The sequence below is a fragment of the Schistocerca cancellata genome, chromosome 7, assembly GCF_023864275.1.
Source record: "Schistocerca cancellata isolate TAMUIC-IGC-003103 chromosome 7, iqSchCanc2.1, whole genome shotgun sequence".
Classification (NCBI taxonomy): Eukaryota; Metazoa; Arthropoda; class Insecta; order Orthoptera; family Acrididae; genus Schistocerca; species Schistocerca cancellata.
In genome coordinates this window covers 85,465,408-85,483,544 of record NC_064632.1, presented here as the reverse complement: position 1 = coordinate 85,483,544, position 18,137 = coordinate 85,465,408, and the positions used below count along the sequence as shown (strand labels likewise).

The window sequence follows — 18,137 nt, the reverse complement described above, 5'->3', positions numbered from 1 at the left end:
GACATGGTATTAGAAGGTGGAAAGTTTAACATGAGGTTGAAATGAAAATGAAAGATAGAAATATATGGGGAGAGATAAAGGTGAACTAGAAAGCAACAGGAGATCTGGTATGAAAAAAGGTGAGAAAGTGTTGGTTAAGTTGATCCTGTGGTGAACTTGGGTTGGTAGACAGCGATGTGCATAAAGGTTAGGTAGTTGTGTTGCCGCTAAATCACGTTAAAGGACGGAAAAATTCGGGAAAATTTCGAAAAAACGTATTAAAAGGAGTGGTGTTGTGGTGAAAGATTACGAAACTGGGGCTAACAATAGTCTGACGAAGAAATAATGACGTTAAAACCTGTGGGGAGCGGCTAAAATAATCAGTGATGTGCGAAAAACGGAAGTGGAAATAAAGTGAAAGTTATTACAACTAGCCGAAATGGTTGTTTAATACGTCAAAGCAGCTGTTATTGAACTAGAAACGGTTAGCAGTAGTGTTGAAAGCGGAAAATAAAATATTTTATTTTTTTTATTTTTTTGTTATGGTTTGGAAGTGGGTTACGTATTATTGAGCATATATAGGCGGGATAAAATTGTATAGTAGATTACGGTAAAAGGGGAAGGTGAATACAAAGTGAGACTACTGGTAAAAACGGAAAGAGAAAATAAGACGACAGGAAAGATTTCGAAATGCAACAGCGACAATAACAAACGTAATTGTTGGGTTCAAATTAATGATATGCTTATAATAGAATAATAGAAGGAAACATTCCACGTAGGAAAAATATACCTAAAATCAAAGATGATGTGACTTACCAAATGAAAGTGCTGGCAGGTCGACAGACACACAAACGAACACAAACATACACACAAAATTCAAGCTTTCGCAACCAACGGTTGCTTCATCAGGAAACAGGGAGGGAGAGGGAAAGACGAAAGGATGTGGGTTTTAAGGGAGAGGGTAAGGAGTCATTCCAGTCCCGGGAGCGGAAAGACTTACCTTAGGGGGAAAAAGGGACGGGTATACACTAGCACACACACACATATCCATCCACACATATACAGACACAAACAGACATATTTAAAGACAAAGAGTTTGGGCAGAGATGTCAGTCGAGGCAGAAGTGCAGAGGCAAAGATGTTGTTGAATGACAGGTGAGGTATAAGTGGCAGCAACTTTAAATTAGCGGAGATTGAGGCCTGGTGGATAACGGGAAGAGAGGATATATTGAAGAGCAAGCAAGGAATGGGATTACCTTGGCAAAAGGGTTCTACGACCGTGGTACTTGATCGTTGGGAGTATGTGGCTGAGGGACTGCGTCAGCTTTCAGACAACACCACATACAAAGTTTGCCAAGGTAATCCCATTCCTGATGTCCAGGCAGAGCTTCAAGGAATCCTCAGAACCTTAGGCCCCCTACAAAACCTTTCACCCACTCCATCAACCTCCTGACCCCACCGACACCCTGCACCCCTACCTTCTACCTTCTTCCTAAAATTCACAAACCCAATCATCCCGGCCACCCCATTGTAGCTGGTTACCAAGCCCCCACAGAACATATCTCTGCCTACGTTGATCAACACCTTCAACCCATTACATGCAGTCTCCCATCCTTCATCAAAGACACCAACCACTTTCTTGAACGCCTGGAAGCCTTACCCAATCCGTTACCCGCAGAAACAATCCTTGTAACCATTGATGCCACTTCCTTATACACAAATATCCCGCACGTCCAGGGCCTCGCTGCGATGGAGCACTTCCTTTCACACCGATCACCTGCCACCGTACCTAAAACCTCTTTCCTCATTACCTTAGCCAGCTTCATCCTGACCCACAACTTCTTCACTTTTGAAGACCAGACATACCAACAATTAAAGGGAACAGCCATGGGTACCAGGATGGCCCATTCGTACGCCAACCTATTCATGGGTCGCTTAGAGGAAGCCTTCTTGGTTACCCAGCCCTGCCAACCCAAAGTTTGGTACAGATTTATTGATGACATCTTCATGATTTGGACTCACAGTAAAGAAGAACTCCAGAATTTCCTCTCCAACCTCAACTCCTTTGGTTCCATCAGATTCACCTGGTCCTACTCCAAATGCCTTGCCACTTTCCTTGATGTTGACCTTCACCTGTCCAATGGCCAGCTTCAGACGTCCGTCCACATCAAACAAACCAACAAGCAACAGTACCTCCATTACGACAGCTGCCACCCATTCCACATCAAACGGTCCCTTCCCTACAGCCTAGGTCTTCATGGCAAACGAATCTGCTCCAGTCCGGAATCCCTGAAGCGTTACACCAACAATCTCACAACAGCTTTCGCATCCCGCAACTACCCTCCCGATCTGGTACAGAAGCAAATAACCAGAGCCACTTCCTCATCCTCTCAAACCCAGAACCTCCCACAGAAGAACCACAAAAGTGCCCCACTGGTGACAGGATACTTTCCGGGATTGGATCAGATTCTGAATGTGGCTCTCCAGCAGGGATACGACTTCCTCAAATCCTGCCCTGAAATGAGATCCATCCTTCATGAAATCCTCCCCACTCCACCAAGAGTGTCTTTCAGTCTTCCACCTAACCCTCGTAACCTCTTAGTTCATCCCTATGAAATCCCCAAACCACCTTCCCTACCCTCTGGCTCCTACCCTTGTAACCGCGCCCGGTGTAAAACCTGTCCAGTGCACCCTCCCACCACCACCTACTCCAGTCCTGTAACCCGGAAGGTGTACACAATCAAAGGCAGAGCCACGTGTGAAAGCACCCACGTGATCTACCAACTGACCTGCCTACACTGTGATGCATTCTATGTGGGAATGACCAGCAACAAACTGTCCATTCGCATGAATGGACACAGGCAGACAGTGTTTGTTGGTAATGAGGATCACCCTGTGGCTAAACATGCCTTGGTGCATGGCCAGCACATCTTTCCTCTCCCACATCCACACTGGCTGTTCAGAGCATCCTCCTACAGGCCAACCACAAATTAGAACAGCATGCCACCCTTCACCTCAAAAAACTATCCAATCTCCTGGTTTCCCACCTCCGGAAAGGCAACTCACTAACCCTTCACAACCTTTCCAGCAAACCTCAACCTCCTCTCATTGCACACAAACCCAGTCTCTCCCATCTACTCAATCTCCCACTTCCAGCTCCACTCCCTCCAAAACCTCAAAATTCCAATCAACACAATCTGGAACCACAACACCCTAATTCAGTAGTTAACCGTTCCTCCAAACCTCTCTCCCAATCCGAAACCTTGACCTATCCAAAGGTCTCACCTTCAGCTCCACTCCCAGATTCAAACAAACAGCCCTCGTCAAAGATCTACTGTCCTACACTTGTACTCTCTGCTGGAAATATCACTTTGCCACGAAGATAAATGATCCTAATCCTACTCCTAATGATCCAACTCCCCAAGACACTATCCAAATTGAACCCTGCCTGGAACAGCTCCTACCCTTGTAATTGCCCCCGGTGTAAAACCTGTCCCATGCACCCTCCCACCACCACCTACTCCAGTCCTGTAATCCGGAAGGTGTACACGATCAAAGGCAGAGCCACATGTGAAAGCACCCACGTGATTTACCAACTGACCTGCCTACACTGTGAAGCGTTCTATGTGGGAATGACCAGCAACAAACTGTCCATTCGCATGAATGGACACAGGCAGACAGTGTTTGTTGGTAATGAGGATCACCCTGTGGCTAAACATGCCTTGGTGCACGGCCAGCACATCTTGGCACAGTGTTACACCGTCCGAGTTATCTGGATACTTCCCACTAACACCAACCTGTCAGAACTCTGGAGATGGGAACTTGCCCTTCAGCATATCCTCTCTTCTCGCTATCCGCCAGGCCTCAATCTCTAATTTCTAATTTCAATTTGCCGCCGCTCATACCTCACCTGTCTTTCAACATCATCTTTGCCTCTGTACACCCGCCCCGACTAACATCTCTGCCCAAACTCTTTGCCTTTACAAATGTCTGCTTGTGTCTGTGTATATGCGGATGGATATGTGTGTGTGTGCGAGTGTATACCTGTCCTTTTTTCCCCCTAAGGTAAGTCTTTCCGCTCCCGGGATTGGAATGACTCCTTACCCTCTCCCTTAAAACCCAAATCCTTTTGTCTTTCCCTCTCCTTCCCTCTTTCCTGACGAGGCAACCGTTGGTTGCGAAAGCTAGAATTTTGTGTGTATATTTGTGTTTGTTTGTGTGTCTATCGACCTGCCAGCGCTTTTGTTTGGTAAGTTTCATCATCTTTCTTTTTAGATATATTTTTCCTACGTGGAATGTTTCCCTCTATTATATATATATACACTCCTGGAAGTGGAAAAAAGAACACATTAACACCGGTGTGTCAGACCCACCATACTTGCTCCGGACACTGCGAGAGGGCTGTACAAGCAATGATCACACGCACGGCACAGCGGACACACCAGGAACCGCGGTGTTGGCCGTCGAATGGCGCTAGCTGCGCAGCATTTGTGCACTGCCGCCGTCAGTGTCAGCCAGTTTGCCGTGGCATACGGAGCTCCATCGCAGTCTTTAACACTGGTAGCATGCCGCGACAGCGTGGACGTGAACCGTATGTGCAGTTGACGGACTTTGAGCGAGGGCATATAGTGGGCATGCGGGAGGTTGGGTGGACGTACCGCCGAATTGCTCAACACGTGGGGCGTGAGGTCTCCACAGTACATCGATGTTGTCGCCAGTGGTCGGCGGAAGGTGCACGTGCCCGTCGACCTGGGACTGGACCGCAGCGACGCACAGATGCACGCCAAGACCGTAGGATCCTACGCAGTGCCGTAGGGGACCGCACCGCCACTTCCCAGCAAATTAGGGACACTGTTGCTCCTGGGGTATCGGCGAAGACGATTAGCAACCGTCTCCATGAAGCTGGGCTACGGTCCCGCACACCGTTAGGCCGTCTTCCGCTCACGCCCCAACATCGTGCAGCCCGCCTCCAGTGGTGTCGCGACAGGCGTGAATGGAGGGACGAATGGAGACGTGTCGTCTTCAGCGATGAGAGTCGCTTCTGCCTTGGTGCCAATGATGGTCGTATGCGTGTTTGGTGCCGTGCAGGTGAGCGCCACAATCAGGACTGCATACGACCGAGGCACACAGGGCCAACACCCGGCATCATGGTGTGGGGAGCGATCTCCTATACTGGCCGTACACCACTGGTGATCGTCGAGGGGACACTGAATAGTGCACGGTACATCCAAACCGTCATCAAACCCATCGTTCTACCATTCCTAGACCGGCAAGGGAACTTGCTGTTCCAACAGGACAATGCACGTCCGCATGTATCCCGTGCCACCCAACGTGCTCTAGAAGGTGTAAGTCAACTACCCTGGCCAGCAAGATCTCCGGATCTGTCCCCCATTGAGCATGTTTGGGACTGGATGAAGCGTCGTCTCACGCGGTCTGCACGTCCAGCACGAACGCTGGTCCAACTGAGGCGCCAGGTGGAAATGGCATGGCAAGCCATTCCACAGGACTACATCCAGCATCTCTACGATCGTCTCCATGGGAGAATAGCAGCCGGCATTGCTGCGAAAGGTGGATATACACTGTACTAGTGCTGACATTGTGCATGCTCTGTTGCCTGTGGCTATGTGCCTGTGGTTCTGTCAGTGTGATCATGTGATGCATCTGACCCCAGGAATGTGTCAATAAAGTTTCCCCCTTCCTGGGACAATGAATTCACGGTGTTCTTATTTCAATTTCTAGGAGTATATATATATATATATATATATATATATATATATATATATATATCTGTGTGTGTGTGTGTGTGTGTGTGTTACAATTGCCTGTGTGCCATCCACAAGTCATTTGTAGTTGACTGGCTGCCTTTCTTCATTTTTGCTAAGTACTGATCATGTTGCTTTAATTTGTCATTCGTTCTGTCCTCAAATTTTATTTCCATTTTATTATTCATATGCTTATTGTGATATTAGATCCAGTATTTTTAGTTGTTTCTCTTTGTTTATATGAGTGTCTCACTAGACTAACATAATTCGCAGTCTTTATTTTTCAGTTTATATTTCAGATATAAATTTTACTTGTCTAGAGCCTCTAAGAAAACCCTAGAAATGGCTTTTGCACTTGTTCAAACAAATTTAGTCTTGTTTATGATCTATGTCAGAATTTATTTCCTGTTTCGTCTTTGTATTGACACATCTTTATTTAATAGATACAGATTAAAATTGAGTAAAGATGTTGTAATCATCAAACAGGTTCCTCACAGTTTTGATTTTGAGATAACTGTTGTGGTAGTCTTCTTTGCTGCTATATGATGATAAATTGTTTGAAAATCTCTTTATACCTGCAGATGAAAATGGGAAAACGCATGTTTGTGATATCACTTGGGCAAGGACAAGGACCCAGAGCTGAAAGCATGCTGCTGAATGCACTTGAGATTGGAAACTGGGTCTTCTTTCAGGTAAACAGATTTAAGATAAAGTGAAGAAACTATTGTCACCTGCTTGGACCAGTGACATCATGAACATAGCAGCAATATATGTAAATGCAGAAGATTGAAACTGTACTAATCTTTTATTGAGCAATTCAGTAACTGTAGCAAAGACCCTACTTTTAACAAAGACCCTACTTTTAACACACACATTGACTTTGCCAGTTAACAAACTATCATCTTGCATCCCAAGCTAGACTTTGAGATGCTCTGTGTATAGTGCTATCACTACAAACGTTATTCCAGGTATATACTGCTGTTACCATTATGTCACTGTTCAAAGTTGACAATCAGTTTTGAAAACTCCATTTGTTCATTCACACATCATGTTTTGCAAATCCTAGTGTGGAAGAAATGTTTCAGGAAGTGGAATGAGTCAAGTTACACATTAACAGACAGAAGCAAACATGCTGGCTATCTCTATGAAGTATACTAACAGCAGATTATGATTGGCACTAGTCTTTTCAAACTGATAATTATGGAAAATCAAAAGATGCTTATATTGAAGGAAAATAAATGTTGTTGTTGTTATTGTTGACATGAACAAATACCTATCCCTGGTACAAAACCTAGAGAAACTTTGCATTTGTACTTTTATTTCTAGTCAAGTGAGAATGACATCAGTCGACAGCTGGTAAAGACAAGTGTCAGCAAAACCTTTTCTGTGTTTCTTATTTAGGTATTCATACTGAAGTAATGGGGGAGACTAATTTTATTTGGCATTGATATGTTATCAGATGCTTTGTTTGCTGATGAGAATCTTAGCAGTCTCTACTAGCATCCTGTCTGCTTTTTTATTGCCTGTTTTGCCAACTTTATTCATGAATCACTGTATTATTAGCACAGCACAAGTATGGGAAGCAGTCAGAAGAATCTCTTGAATGCAAAGCAGGCCACCTATCTCAACTGGACTGAAGGAGTTATGTCTTTAAATCAGACCTATGGACATTGCCCAGATAATGACACAGCATTCAGCCAAGACTATTGTTATTGTTAGCCTGGATCCAGAATCCAAACCACCATCTAAACAATGAAAGGGATGGTTTAAACTTCATGTCTAATAACATTGAGTACTATAATTGGCCCTTCTCCATGTGGAAGCTAGGTTTGGCTCTCTCTGTGAGACTTTATACTACATCTGCTTGTGAGCAAATCAAGTACAACATTCTGCAGAAACTTCAAGAAAAATCAAAGAAAATCCTTCCAGAAGTTTTGAATAAAATGAACATATACAACAATTTGTCACCTTGTACAGCAAGACAATTTTGGTCTCCCTCCTCTAAACAGGGAAGGGCAAACGAGCCTCAGCAGTTACCAAATCATCACCTTAACTACTTGTGTAGGAAAGACATTGGAATATATGATAAACCATCATCTGATCTGGAACCTTGAGATCAAGAAGTTCTTTAGTTGCTCTCATTGTGGTTCAGTAGGTATCAATCCACTATTGACAAGTTTGTTAGTTGTTCTCAATGTGGTTCAGGAGCTATCAACTTACTACAGACACTCTAACTATGTATGCCAAATGTGAGAGGCATTTTTAATAGATGAGGTGCATGATACCTCTTGGAAGCACAGTACATTTTCATAAAGGTCTATCAATGGGGCTTCCCTGGAAGGCTGCCTGTATTTATGTGATCCTTCCTGTTACAATCTATTTTAGATACAGAGTCGATGGAGTTCTATCTGACTGATCTGAATAAGAGAATGATGTTCCTTAAGGTAATATTATAAGCTGCTATTAATGGTACGATGTACACAGTAAGGAGCCCTGTGCACTGTTCCTTATTTGTGGATGATTTTCCATTTTTTGTTTCTCTTCCCACCCTGCAACAGTGACTCTCAAACTACAACTTGCTATTGTAAGGTTGGAGGACTGGGTGCTCTTACAGACTTGAGGTTTGTTACAGATTAGTGTGTGTGTTTGTGGGCGGGCAGGGGGGGGGGGGGGGGGGGGCATGTGTGTGCGATGGATACACACCTAAGAGATCTAAAGGCGAAATCTCTCAAGGTAATGAACAACGTATCAGTATTTTTACATCTGCTGCGTTATGGATCAACAAGAGCTACCTACCTGATTATTGCTGGTATCCATCATGAGGCGATTAGGCTGAACAAATGTGTGTACAGTGTATTCCAATACAATACTTAGCTTCTGTGCTGAACCTGGAGAGCTGCCACTTGCCATCCAATGGTAGCTTTTTCTGGTGCATTTAAAGTAGAGATTACCTGCTGTTCCAGAGTCATTGGCTTGCCAAATTATTGCTCATTCTCCCATAGAAGAAACAATTTTCTCAAGCTGTTGAAGGCCAGTAGGCCTTTTTTCTAGATCCTTCAGAACCATGACCTACTGACACTTGGTATGTACGACTGCCATAGATGGCAGTCTTGTGTGCGTGAGGTGTGCTTGATTCTATGAATGAATGTGTGTGTTTCCTTTTCTGACAAGGGCTGTGGCAGAAAGCTAGTGTGTAATTGTCTTTTAGTTGTGCCTGTCTGCAACTTAACATGTTGTCTTTACAGTAAACATTTCTGTGATATTCAAAGCTCTTTTTGAGCTTCTGCCACTGGAGTTTATTGAACATCCTTGTGACAACTAAACAATCCTGTGACAAAACACGTGGCTCTTTGTTGGATATTTTCTATGTCTTGTGTTAATCCAACCAATTAATGGTCCCAGAGTGCTGAATAACGTTCAAGAATTGGGGAAACAAGTGTTTTGTGAGCCCCCCCCCCCCCCCCCCCAGTAATTTTTTATCAATAGCATAATCAGACCATAATGGATCTCTGTGCCTAGTTAGGTGCACTACATTACATTTTGGGGTCAGGTGCTAGTTCCGGTGCCAATCATTGACCCTCCTGCATTTCAGTACAGTTTTGTGCCATTGCAACTTTGCTATAGACAACAGCATCTTCCACAAATAGCGTCACAGTAGTCCCATCTTTATCCACTAGATAACTAATATGAATTATAAAAATTAATATCCCTATAAGATGCCCTTGGAGTGTTCCTGAAATTACTTACATCTATCAGTTATGTTCTATTAAGAATGATGTTTTGAGTTCCATCTGCAACAAAATAGTGAATCCTCTCACAAATCTGATCGAAGTAAGCTTGTATTTTGTCCACTAAACAAGTCCATTGAATTGTATCAAATGCCCTCCAAAAGTTGGAAGATGACATCATCCTGGCTTCATTTGTCTATGGTGCTCTGAATCTCATGGACAGATAGAGTGAAATGATTTTTGCAAGATCTTTATGTGGGAATCCATATTGATTTTTATAGAGGAGATTCTCATTCTTCAAACATATCATAAAGTGTGAGCATAAAACATGTTCTGAAACTCTATAACAGATTGAAGTCAGTAATAAACACCTATAATTGTCATCAGTCTGATGATCCTTCTTTGAAACTAGTATTGCATATGTTTGTTTTCCATTTGCGAGGTGCTCTTCGTTCCTCCAGTGGCCTACTATAAACAACTGTTAGAAGAAAGTTCTTTCACATAATATGTATGCAAAGTCCCAGGTATCTCATCCAGTCCAGTTAATTTTTCACTTTTGAGTGCTTGTTGTGTATGGAGCAAGGCAAAGTGGCCACTGCTTGGAAATACCTCAAAGCTGCATTGGCCATGGTTGACAGCTGCCCTAAGCTACAATTATTTTTGGGCACCAGGGGTAAAAATTGTGACACTTCTGGACCAGGAACCCCAGATGCCACAACATTTTCTGATATACATCATGTCAATGGTTTTGGTTTGTCCTCACAAGAGGCTGAGTGGCAGTCAATGGTGAGATTGCACATCTTTGAATGGAGGACAAGTATGGGAACTGGGTGCTCTGCTGTCTCCTTACATCTTGACAACAGTTTTGAGTTAAACTGGTGGCAACAGTGAGTAAAACTTGAATAGTGGTTACTTTTGAAGAGCAACCCATTTCTTAACTGACTCTCAAAGAGACAAGCTCTGCTATGTGCACTTGTTACTAATTGTGCAATTCATGTTAACTTCATGATTATGTTAACACTGTAGGAAAAGATAAGATTGGTACTCACTGTAAAAATGACATGTTAAGTTGCAGACAGGCACAATTAAAAGACACATACACATAAGCTTTTGACTACAACCTTTATCAAAAAAAGAAAGAGAAGCACACACCATTAATTCACACAAGCAGGCACACCTCACACACACATGACCACCAACTCTTACAGCTCGGACTAGAATCAGACTAGTTGAATGTCAACATATAATATGGAAGATTGCTTCTTTAACTGTGTGTGGGCTACATGGCTTCCAAGCACCAGGATTTTGATTTCATTGTAACCTTTCGAGGTAACTGATACAGCAAACATCAGATATGAAGTGAGTGTCACAATAGATATGCAGCAGTGCATTGTTCAGGTGAAACCAACGTTGAGTAAAAGTGAATTTTATTGATGGCTTTAAATGTGTGTGTGTGGTAGATGTGGACATTGGTAGGCATGTTTCAGAGTTAAGCAACATCGTTTAACACATTCTGGTCAGGCCACCAGCAGTACCCAGGTGTCGTACATTTTCCATCTCCTTTGTGTGACTGTTGCTTATAAGATGGAGGAGGAAAGCAGATTGCTGTCTGTTTCAGAAATACTGTCATAACTCATTGTCAGTTTGGGAATTTCCCCGTTTTACAACAAACTTTTGTGATCAAGACATAAACTGAAGCACACTGCAACAACAAATGTGTGGGAACTGATCACACCTGTAATATTTCTTCATCGTGTAGCACTTGTGGAAGCAGGAATGTCCATTTACCAGCTCTTAAAACTACTAAAAGTGTGAACAACCGACTTCCAGCAGCCACTGCTTGGAAATAATGCATCGTGAAATAACAATCAGGAAAGCCACACTTGGAACTTCTTCCAGCACTGACTGTTTGGGAAATCACACCATGCCCATAATTTCTATAGGCAATGATCAGAATGTGTTAAAAATATATAGTGCTGACAGGAGATTTGAATGTTGCTAATGCAACAGAAAAGTCTGGAGATACTTAATTTAATATAGAAATCAGTGTAATTTAAGGATTCATGTTAACATATGTATGTATTAATGTAGTTTTGAAAAGTAATAAAATCAAAGAACCAATACTTTGCCCAACAATGTTGGCCACAATCCTAAATGTTGGTAACAGAACGATCAATAATAATATAATTATTAAATTTCTCCAGTCATTAGAAACTAATATGCAGGGTGTATCAAATGGTACAGTACAACTTTAATGAGCTATAGCAACCAGACTACTTAAGATATTCACACTATGTTTGGCTTATGTGAAACGCTACCTCACAAAGTTTTTATGCCATTCAATTAATTTCCACATGTGAGCCATGGGTGGCATGCACAACATCGTCTGTATTCAACCTACATCCACACTAGGTGTAATGTATCTCCATCAACTGTGGCAGTGGCAGCAACAATTCAGTTCTTCAAATCAAACAGTGGAAAATCCAGGATCGAATGTAACAATATTATGAAAAGGATATTTGTTACTCGCTTTATAGCAGAGATGCTGAGTAGCAGATAGGCACAAGAAAAAGACTGTCACAAAACAAGCAGTCGACCAACAAGGCCTTCGTCAGAAATAGGCGACACACACACACACACACACACACACACACTCTCTCTCTCTCTCTCTCTCTCTCTCTCTCTCTCTCTCTCTCTCTCTCCTGCAAGTGCAACTCACACACACATGACCACAGTCTGTGGCCACTGAAGCCAGACTACAAGCAGCAACAGCAGTGCATGACAGGCAGGGCAACTGGGTGGGGATAAGGAGGCTGGGTCGGGGTGGGGGAGGGATATCAGGATAGGGGTGGGGGATGGTGAGCGCTGCCGTGGAGTGTGCAGGCACAAGGTGGAGAGAGGGTAGGGCAGCTAGGTGCAGTCAAGACCTTAGACAGAGAGGGGGAGGCAGGTGGGAGGGGACTGGTTGTAGAAAAGAAGAGAAGTAAAAAGTGCATGGGTGGAATAGAGGTATGTGTAGTGCTGGAATGCGAACAGGGAAGGGGCTGATGGCTGAGGACAACGACTAACGAAGGTTGAGGCCATGAGGATTACGGAAATGTACGATATATTGCAGGAAGAGTTCCCACCTGCGCATTTCAGAACAGCTGGTGTTGGTGGGAAGGATCCATATGGCACAGGCTGTGAAGCAGTCATTGAGATGAGGGATATCATATTTGGCAGTGTGTTCAGCAACAGGGTGGTCCACTTGTTTTTTGGCCACAGTTTGTCGGTGGCCATTCATGTGGAAAGACGGCTTGTTGGTTGTCATGCCTACATAGAATGCAGCACAGTGTTTGCAGCTTAGTTTGTGGAACAAATGATTGGTTTCACAGGTAGCCCTGCCTTTTATGGGGTAGGTGATGTTTGTGACTGGACTGGAGTAGGTGGTGGTGGAAGGATGTATGGGACACGTCTTGTATATAGGTCTATTACAGGGGTATGAGCCATGAGGTAAGGGACTGGGAGCGGGGGTTGTGTAGGGATGGACAAGTTTGATGGACACCGGAATACCATTGTGGGGGGGGGGGGGGGGATAGTGGGCAGGACTTTTCTCATTTCAGGGCACAATGAGAGGTAATCGTAACCCTGGCAGAGAATGTAATTCATAATTCAGATGCTCCAGTTCTGGATGGTACTGAGGTACGAGAGGAATGCTTCTCTGAGGCAGGATGGTGGGACTTTTGGAGGTGGTGGGTGACTGGAAAGATAAGGCACAGAAGATTTGTTTTTGTACAATGTTTGGAAGCTTAGATGAGATTTATGAAGCAATGGGTGTCCACCACCTTGAGGGATTGGCCATCGAGGAACAGGTCCAGATGAGGATGGACTGTACGGCGACGGCAGAAATGCATGACACACGTCTTGGCCACTGAAAACTGAAAACCATGGGAGAGATCCCAAGATTGCACCCAGTAGATTGCCCCCCTGTAGACAGCGTTCTGCAGTGCCCATGATGGAGGAAGCGACATAGATATGAAAATTGTCAGCATATGTTGATGGCATTTTGATTGAGACTAATTTGTAGAAAAATCATGTTGTAATCCATAGGTCCAGCAAGCATTTAGAATCACTGATACCACAGTTAATCTACAGAAGTGACAATCTGTAAGGAAACAAATTAAATTTCTCAGTTGTCTTATTTCACACCATTTTATTAAGGGGAGTGAAGAATTTTTCAGTCCCAAAATGTAAGAAGGAATTGAACTCATTTTTGCAATTCTGCAGCGTGCTTCTTCAACAGGCATTGTTTATCATTACCTGCTTTACTAAATTTATTGAAAAGGAAATATTTGAAGATATTAAAGTTCATCTGTTGGAATCACCCTTAATACATCACCCAGATTTGATTAAATCATTTTATCTTGGGACTGATGTAAGGGAGTATAGTATTGGATAAATGTCTTATCAGTTGTGTGATATTCATGGAATAATTATACACAAAATGATAGCATTGTTGGCTTCCTAGCATAAATGTTGTCATGGAAAAGGCACTGCTGAGTGTCATTTGGAGCTACAAGAAGCTCCAATTTTATGTAGTTGTCTAGCATGCAGTTGTCATAACTGATTACAAGGTTCTGTCATTCTTGATTAAATGCAGTCTAATGCAGGTGGCTCCGCCATCAGGTGTTAATGCTTCTACAATATGATTTCTAGATAATATGTAAACCACTTGGCAACAGTGTCATTCCTGACACTATGTTTGGATTGCCAGAAGATTTAGAACTAGAATTGTTTTACAACCTAGAATGAAGAAAATATGAATTAACTGCATGAGGGATGTTTACGGAGACTAATGTCTGTTAATCTTTCTGTCTGTGAACTGTTAATCTGAAGGTATTTTGAAAATCTATTTGTTTGTAAGCCTGTTGTGACGAACCAAGCTGGGATCTCTTTACTTCCTATCTCGTTTTGCCATCTGCTTCCTAAAATTCATTTTATTTTCATTTTTGCCTAATTACCATTAACATGCATGAGTATAATCTGCATTTCCATAGAAGAGAAAGGATGGCCCTAAGTCTTAAACAATATAGCACCAGGTCTAATTTTCTGCTTAGTTTTATGTATGTAATTAATTTCCTCATTTATTTTGACCATCCCCAGTTAATATCTTTGCTACAGATCATTATACGGTCAAATCAGTAATTGTTTTGTGACACAGACTCTGTTGTCGACTTATTAACAAATATAAATTCTGTACTACTTATAAACATTTGGAAGAAGAACTACTAGGATTCTTGTTGTTGTTGTCATCAGTCCAGAGACTGGTTTGATGCAGCTCTCCATGCTACTCTATCCTGTGCAAGCTTCTTCATCTCCCAATACCTACTTCAATGTACATCCTTCTGAATCTGCTTAGTGTATTCATCTCTTAGTCTCCCTCTACGATTTTTACCCTCCACGCTGCCCTCCAATACTAAATTGGTGATCCCTTGATGCCTCAGAACATGTCCTACCAACCGATCCCTTCTTCTGGTCAAGTTGCGCCACAGGGGACTGATAACCTCAGCAGTTAAGTCACATAGTGCTCAGAGCCATTTGAACCATTTGAACCTCCTCATTAGTCATGTGATCTACCCATCTAATCTTCAGCATTCTTCTGTAGCACCACATTTCAAAAGCTTCTATTCTCTTCTTGTCTAAACTATTTATCGTCCACGTTTCACTTCCATACATGACTACACTCCACACAAATACTTTCAGAAATGGCTTTCTGACACTTAAATCTATACTCGACGTTAACAAATTTCTCTTCTTCAGAAAAGCTTTCCTTGCCATTGCCAGTCTTTATTTTATATCCTCTCTACTTTGACCATCGTTAGTTATTTTGCTCCCCAAATAGCAAAACTCATGTACTAGTTTAAGTGTCTCATTTCCTAATCTAAGTCCCTCAGCATCACCTGATTTAATTCAACTATGTTCCATTATCCTCATTTTCCTTTTGTTGATGTTCATCTTATACCCTCCTTTCAAGACACTGTCCAGTCTGTTCAGCTGCTCTTCCAGGTTCTTTGCTGTCTCTGACAGAATTACAATGTCATCGGCGAACCTCAAAGTTTCTATTTCCTCTCCATGCATTTTAATACCTATTCCAAATTTTTCTTTTGTTTCCTTTACTGCTTGCTCAGTATACAGATTGAATAACATCGGGGATAGGCTACAACTCTGTCTCACTCCCTTCTCATCCACTGCTTCCCTTTCATGCCCCTTGACTCTTATACCTGTCATCTGGTTTCTGTACAAATTCTAAATAGCCTTTCACTCCCTGTAATTTACACCTGTCATCTTCAGAATTTGAAAGAGAGTTTTCCAGTCAATATTGTCAAAAGCTTTCTCTAAGTTTACAAATGCTAGAAACGTAGGTTTGCCTTTCCTTAATCTATTTTCTAAGATAAGTCATAGGGTCAGTATTGCCTCCCGTGTTCCAACATTCCTACAGAATCCAAACAGATCTTCCCCGAGGTCGGCGTCTACCAGTTTTTCCATTTGTCTGTAAAGAATTTGTGTTAGTATATTGCAGCTGTGGCTTATTAAACTGATAGTTCAGTAATTTACACATCTGTCAACCCCTGCTTTCTTCGGGATTGGAGTTATTATATTCTTCTTGAAGTCTGAGGGAATTTCGCCTGTCTCGTACATCTTGCTCACCAGATGGTAGAGTTTTGTCAGGGCTGGCTCTCCCAAGGATATCAGTAGTTCTAATGGAATGGTGTCTACTCCCGGGACCTTGTTTTGACTTAGGTCTTTCAGTGCTCTGTCAAACTCTTCATGCAATATCATATCTGTCATTTCTCCTTCATCTACATCCTCTTCCATTTCCATAATACTTTCCTCAAGAACATTGCCCTTGTATAGACCCTCTATATACTCCTTCCACCTTTCTGCTTTCCCTTCTCTGCTTAGAACTGGGTTTCCATGTGAGCTCTTGATATTCATGCAAATGGTTCTCTTTTCTCCAAAGGTCTCTGTAATTTTCCCGTAGGCAGAATCTATCTTACCCCTAGTGATATAAGCCTCTACATCCTTACATTTGTCCTCTAGCCATCCCTGCTTAGGCATTTTGCACTTCCTGTTGATCTCATTTTTGAGACGTTTCTATTCCTTTTTGCCTGCTTCATTTACTGCATTTTTGTATTTTCCCCTTTCATCAATTAAATTCAGTATCTCTTCTGTTACCCAAGGATTTCTACTACGTACTTGATCCGCTGCTGCCTTCACTATTTCATCTCTCAAAGCTACCCATTCTTCTTCTACTGTATTTCTTTCCCCCATTCCTGTCGATCTTTCCCTAATGCTCTAGTTGTCTGTAAAACTCTAGTTCTTTCAGATTATCCAGTTCCCATCTCCTTAAATTCCCACCTTTTTGCAGTTTCTTCTGTTTTAATCTACAGTTCATAACCAATAAATTGTGGTCAGAGTCCACATCTGCCCCTGGAAATGTCTTACAATTTAAAACCTGGTTCCTAAATCTCTGTCTTACAATGTATAACCTATCTGAAACCTTCCAGTATCTCCAGGTTTCTTCCATGTATGCAATCTTCATTCAGGATTCTTGAACCAAGTGTTAGCTATGATTAAGTTATGCTCTGTGCAAAATTCTACCAGGCGGCTTCCTCTTACCTGCATTCCTATTTTTTTATTCATTGTTAAACCCTCTTCTGCATTACACCTATTTGAGTTTGTATTTATAACCCTGTATTCACCTGACCAGAAGTCTTGCTTCTCCTGCCACCGACCCCCACTAATTCCCACTATATCTAACTTTAACCTATCCATTGCCCTTTTAAATTTTCTAACCTACCTGTCCGATTAAGGGATCTGACATTCCGTGGTCCGACCCGTAGGATGCCAGTTTTCTTTCTCCTGATAACAACGTCCTCCTAGTCTACATCTACATCTACATCCATACTCCGCAAGCCACCTGACGGTGTGTGGCGGAGGGTACCTTGAGTACCTCTATCGGTTCTCCCGGTCCCCGCCCGGATATTCGAATGGGGGACTATTTTACCTCTCGAGTATTTTACCCAAGAGGACGCCATCGTCATGTAACCATACATTAAAACTACAAGCCCTCGGGAAAAATTACAGCTGTAGTTTCCTCTTGCTTTCAGCCGTTCGCCATACCAGCCAAGCAAGGCTGTTTTGGTTAGTGTTACAAGGCCAAACCAGTCAATCATCCAGACTGTTGCCCCTGCAACTAGTGAAGAGGCTGCTGCCCCTTTTCAGGAACCACACATTTGTCTGGCCTCTCAACAGATACCCCTCAGTTGTGGTTGCACCTACGGTACTGCAATCTGAATCACTGAGGCACGCAAGCCTCCCCGCCAGGGGGGGGGGGGGGGTGTTCTAAAATTATTTATTTGTCTGTATTCAAAAACATATTAGTATATTAGCAAAGCCAGCCATTAATTAATTCCAAAATAATTACCAGGTTTGCCAAAAGTATTGTTTGTGTAACTATATCTGTTAATTTCATCATTTAAACAAATAATTCAGCCTAACCTTTGTGTTAGAAGGAACTGTTAAAAAGAAGGAATTTTTTGATGTCTTCATAGTTTCAGTGCATATTATTGTGAGGATATGTAAAGGACCGATTTTCGGTCCCGAGACAGTCAGTCCACAGCTGATT

General features: G+C 42.6%; 1 protein-coding gene across 1 annotated transcript in view; it reads left to right on the top strand.

Moving 5' to 3' along the window:
- The window catches only part of LOC126092652 (dynein axonemal heavy chain 1-like), an 894,951-nt gene that overhangs the window by 744,789 nt on the left and 132,025 nt on the right, over positions 1-18,137 (top strand). Inside the window, exon 51 of the mRNA XM_049908374.1 lies at positions 6,323-6,433. Coding sequence (XP_049764331.1) covers positions 6,323-6,433 — 111 coding nt within the window. The remainder of the gene's footprint in view (positions 1-6,322; positions 6,434-18,137) is intronic.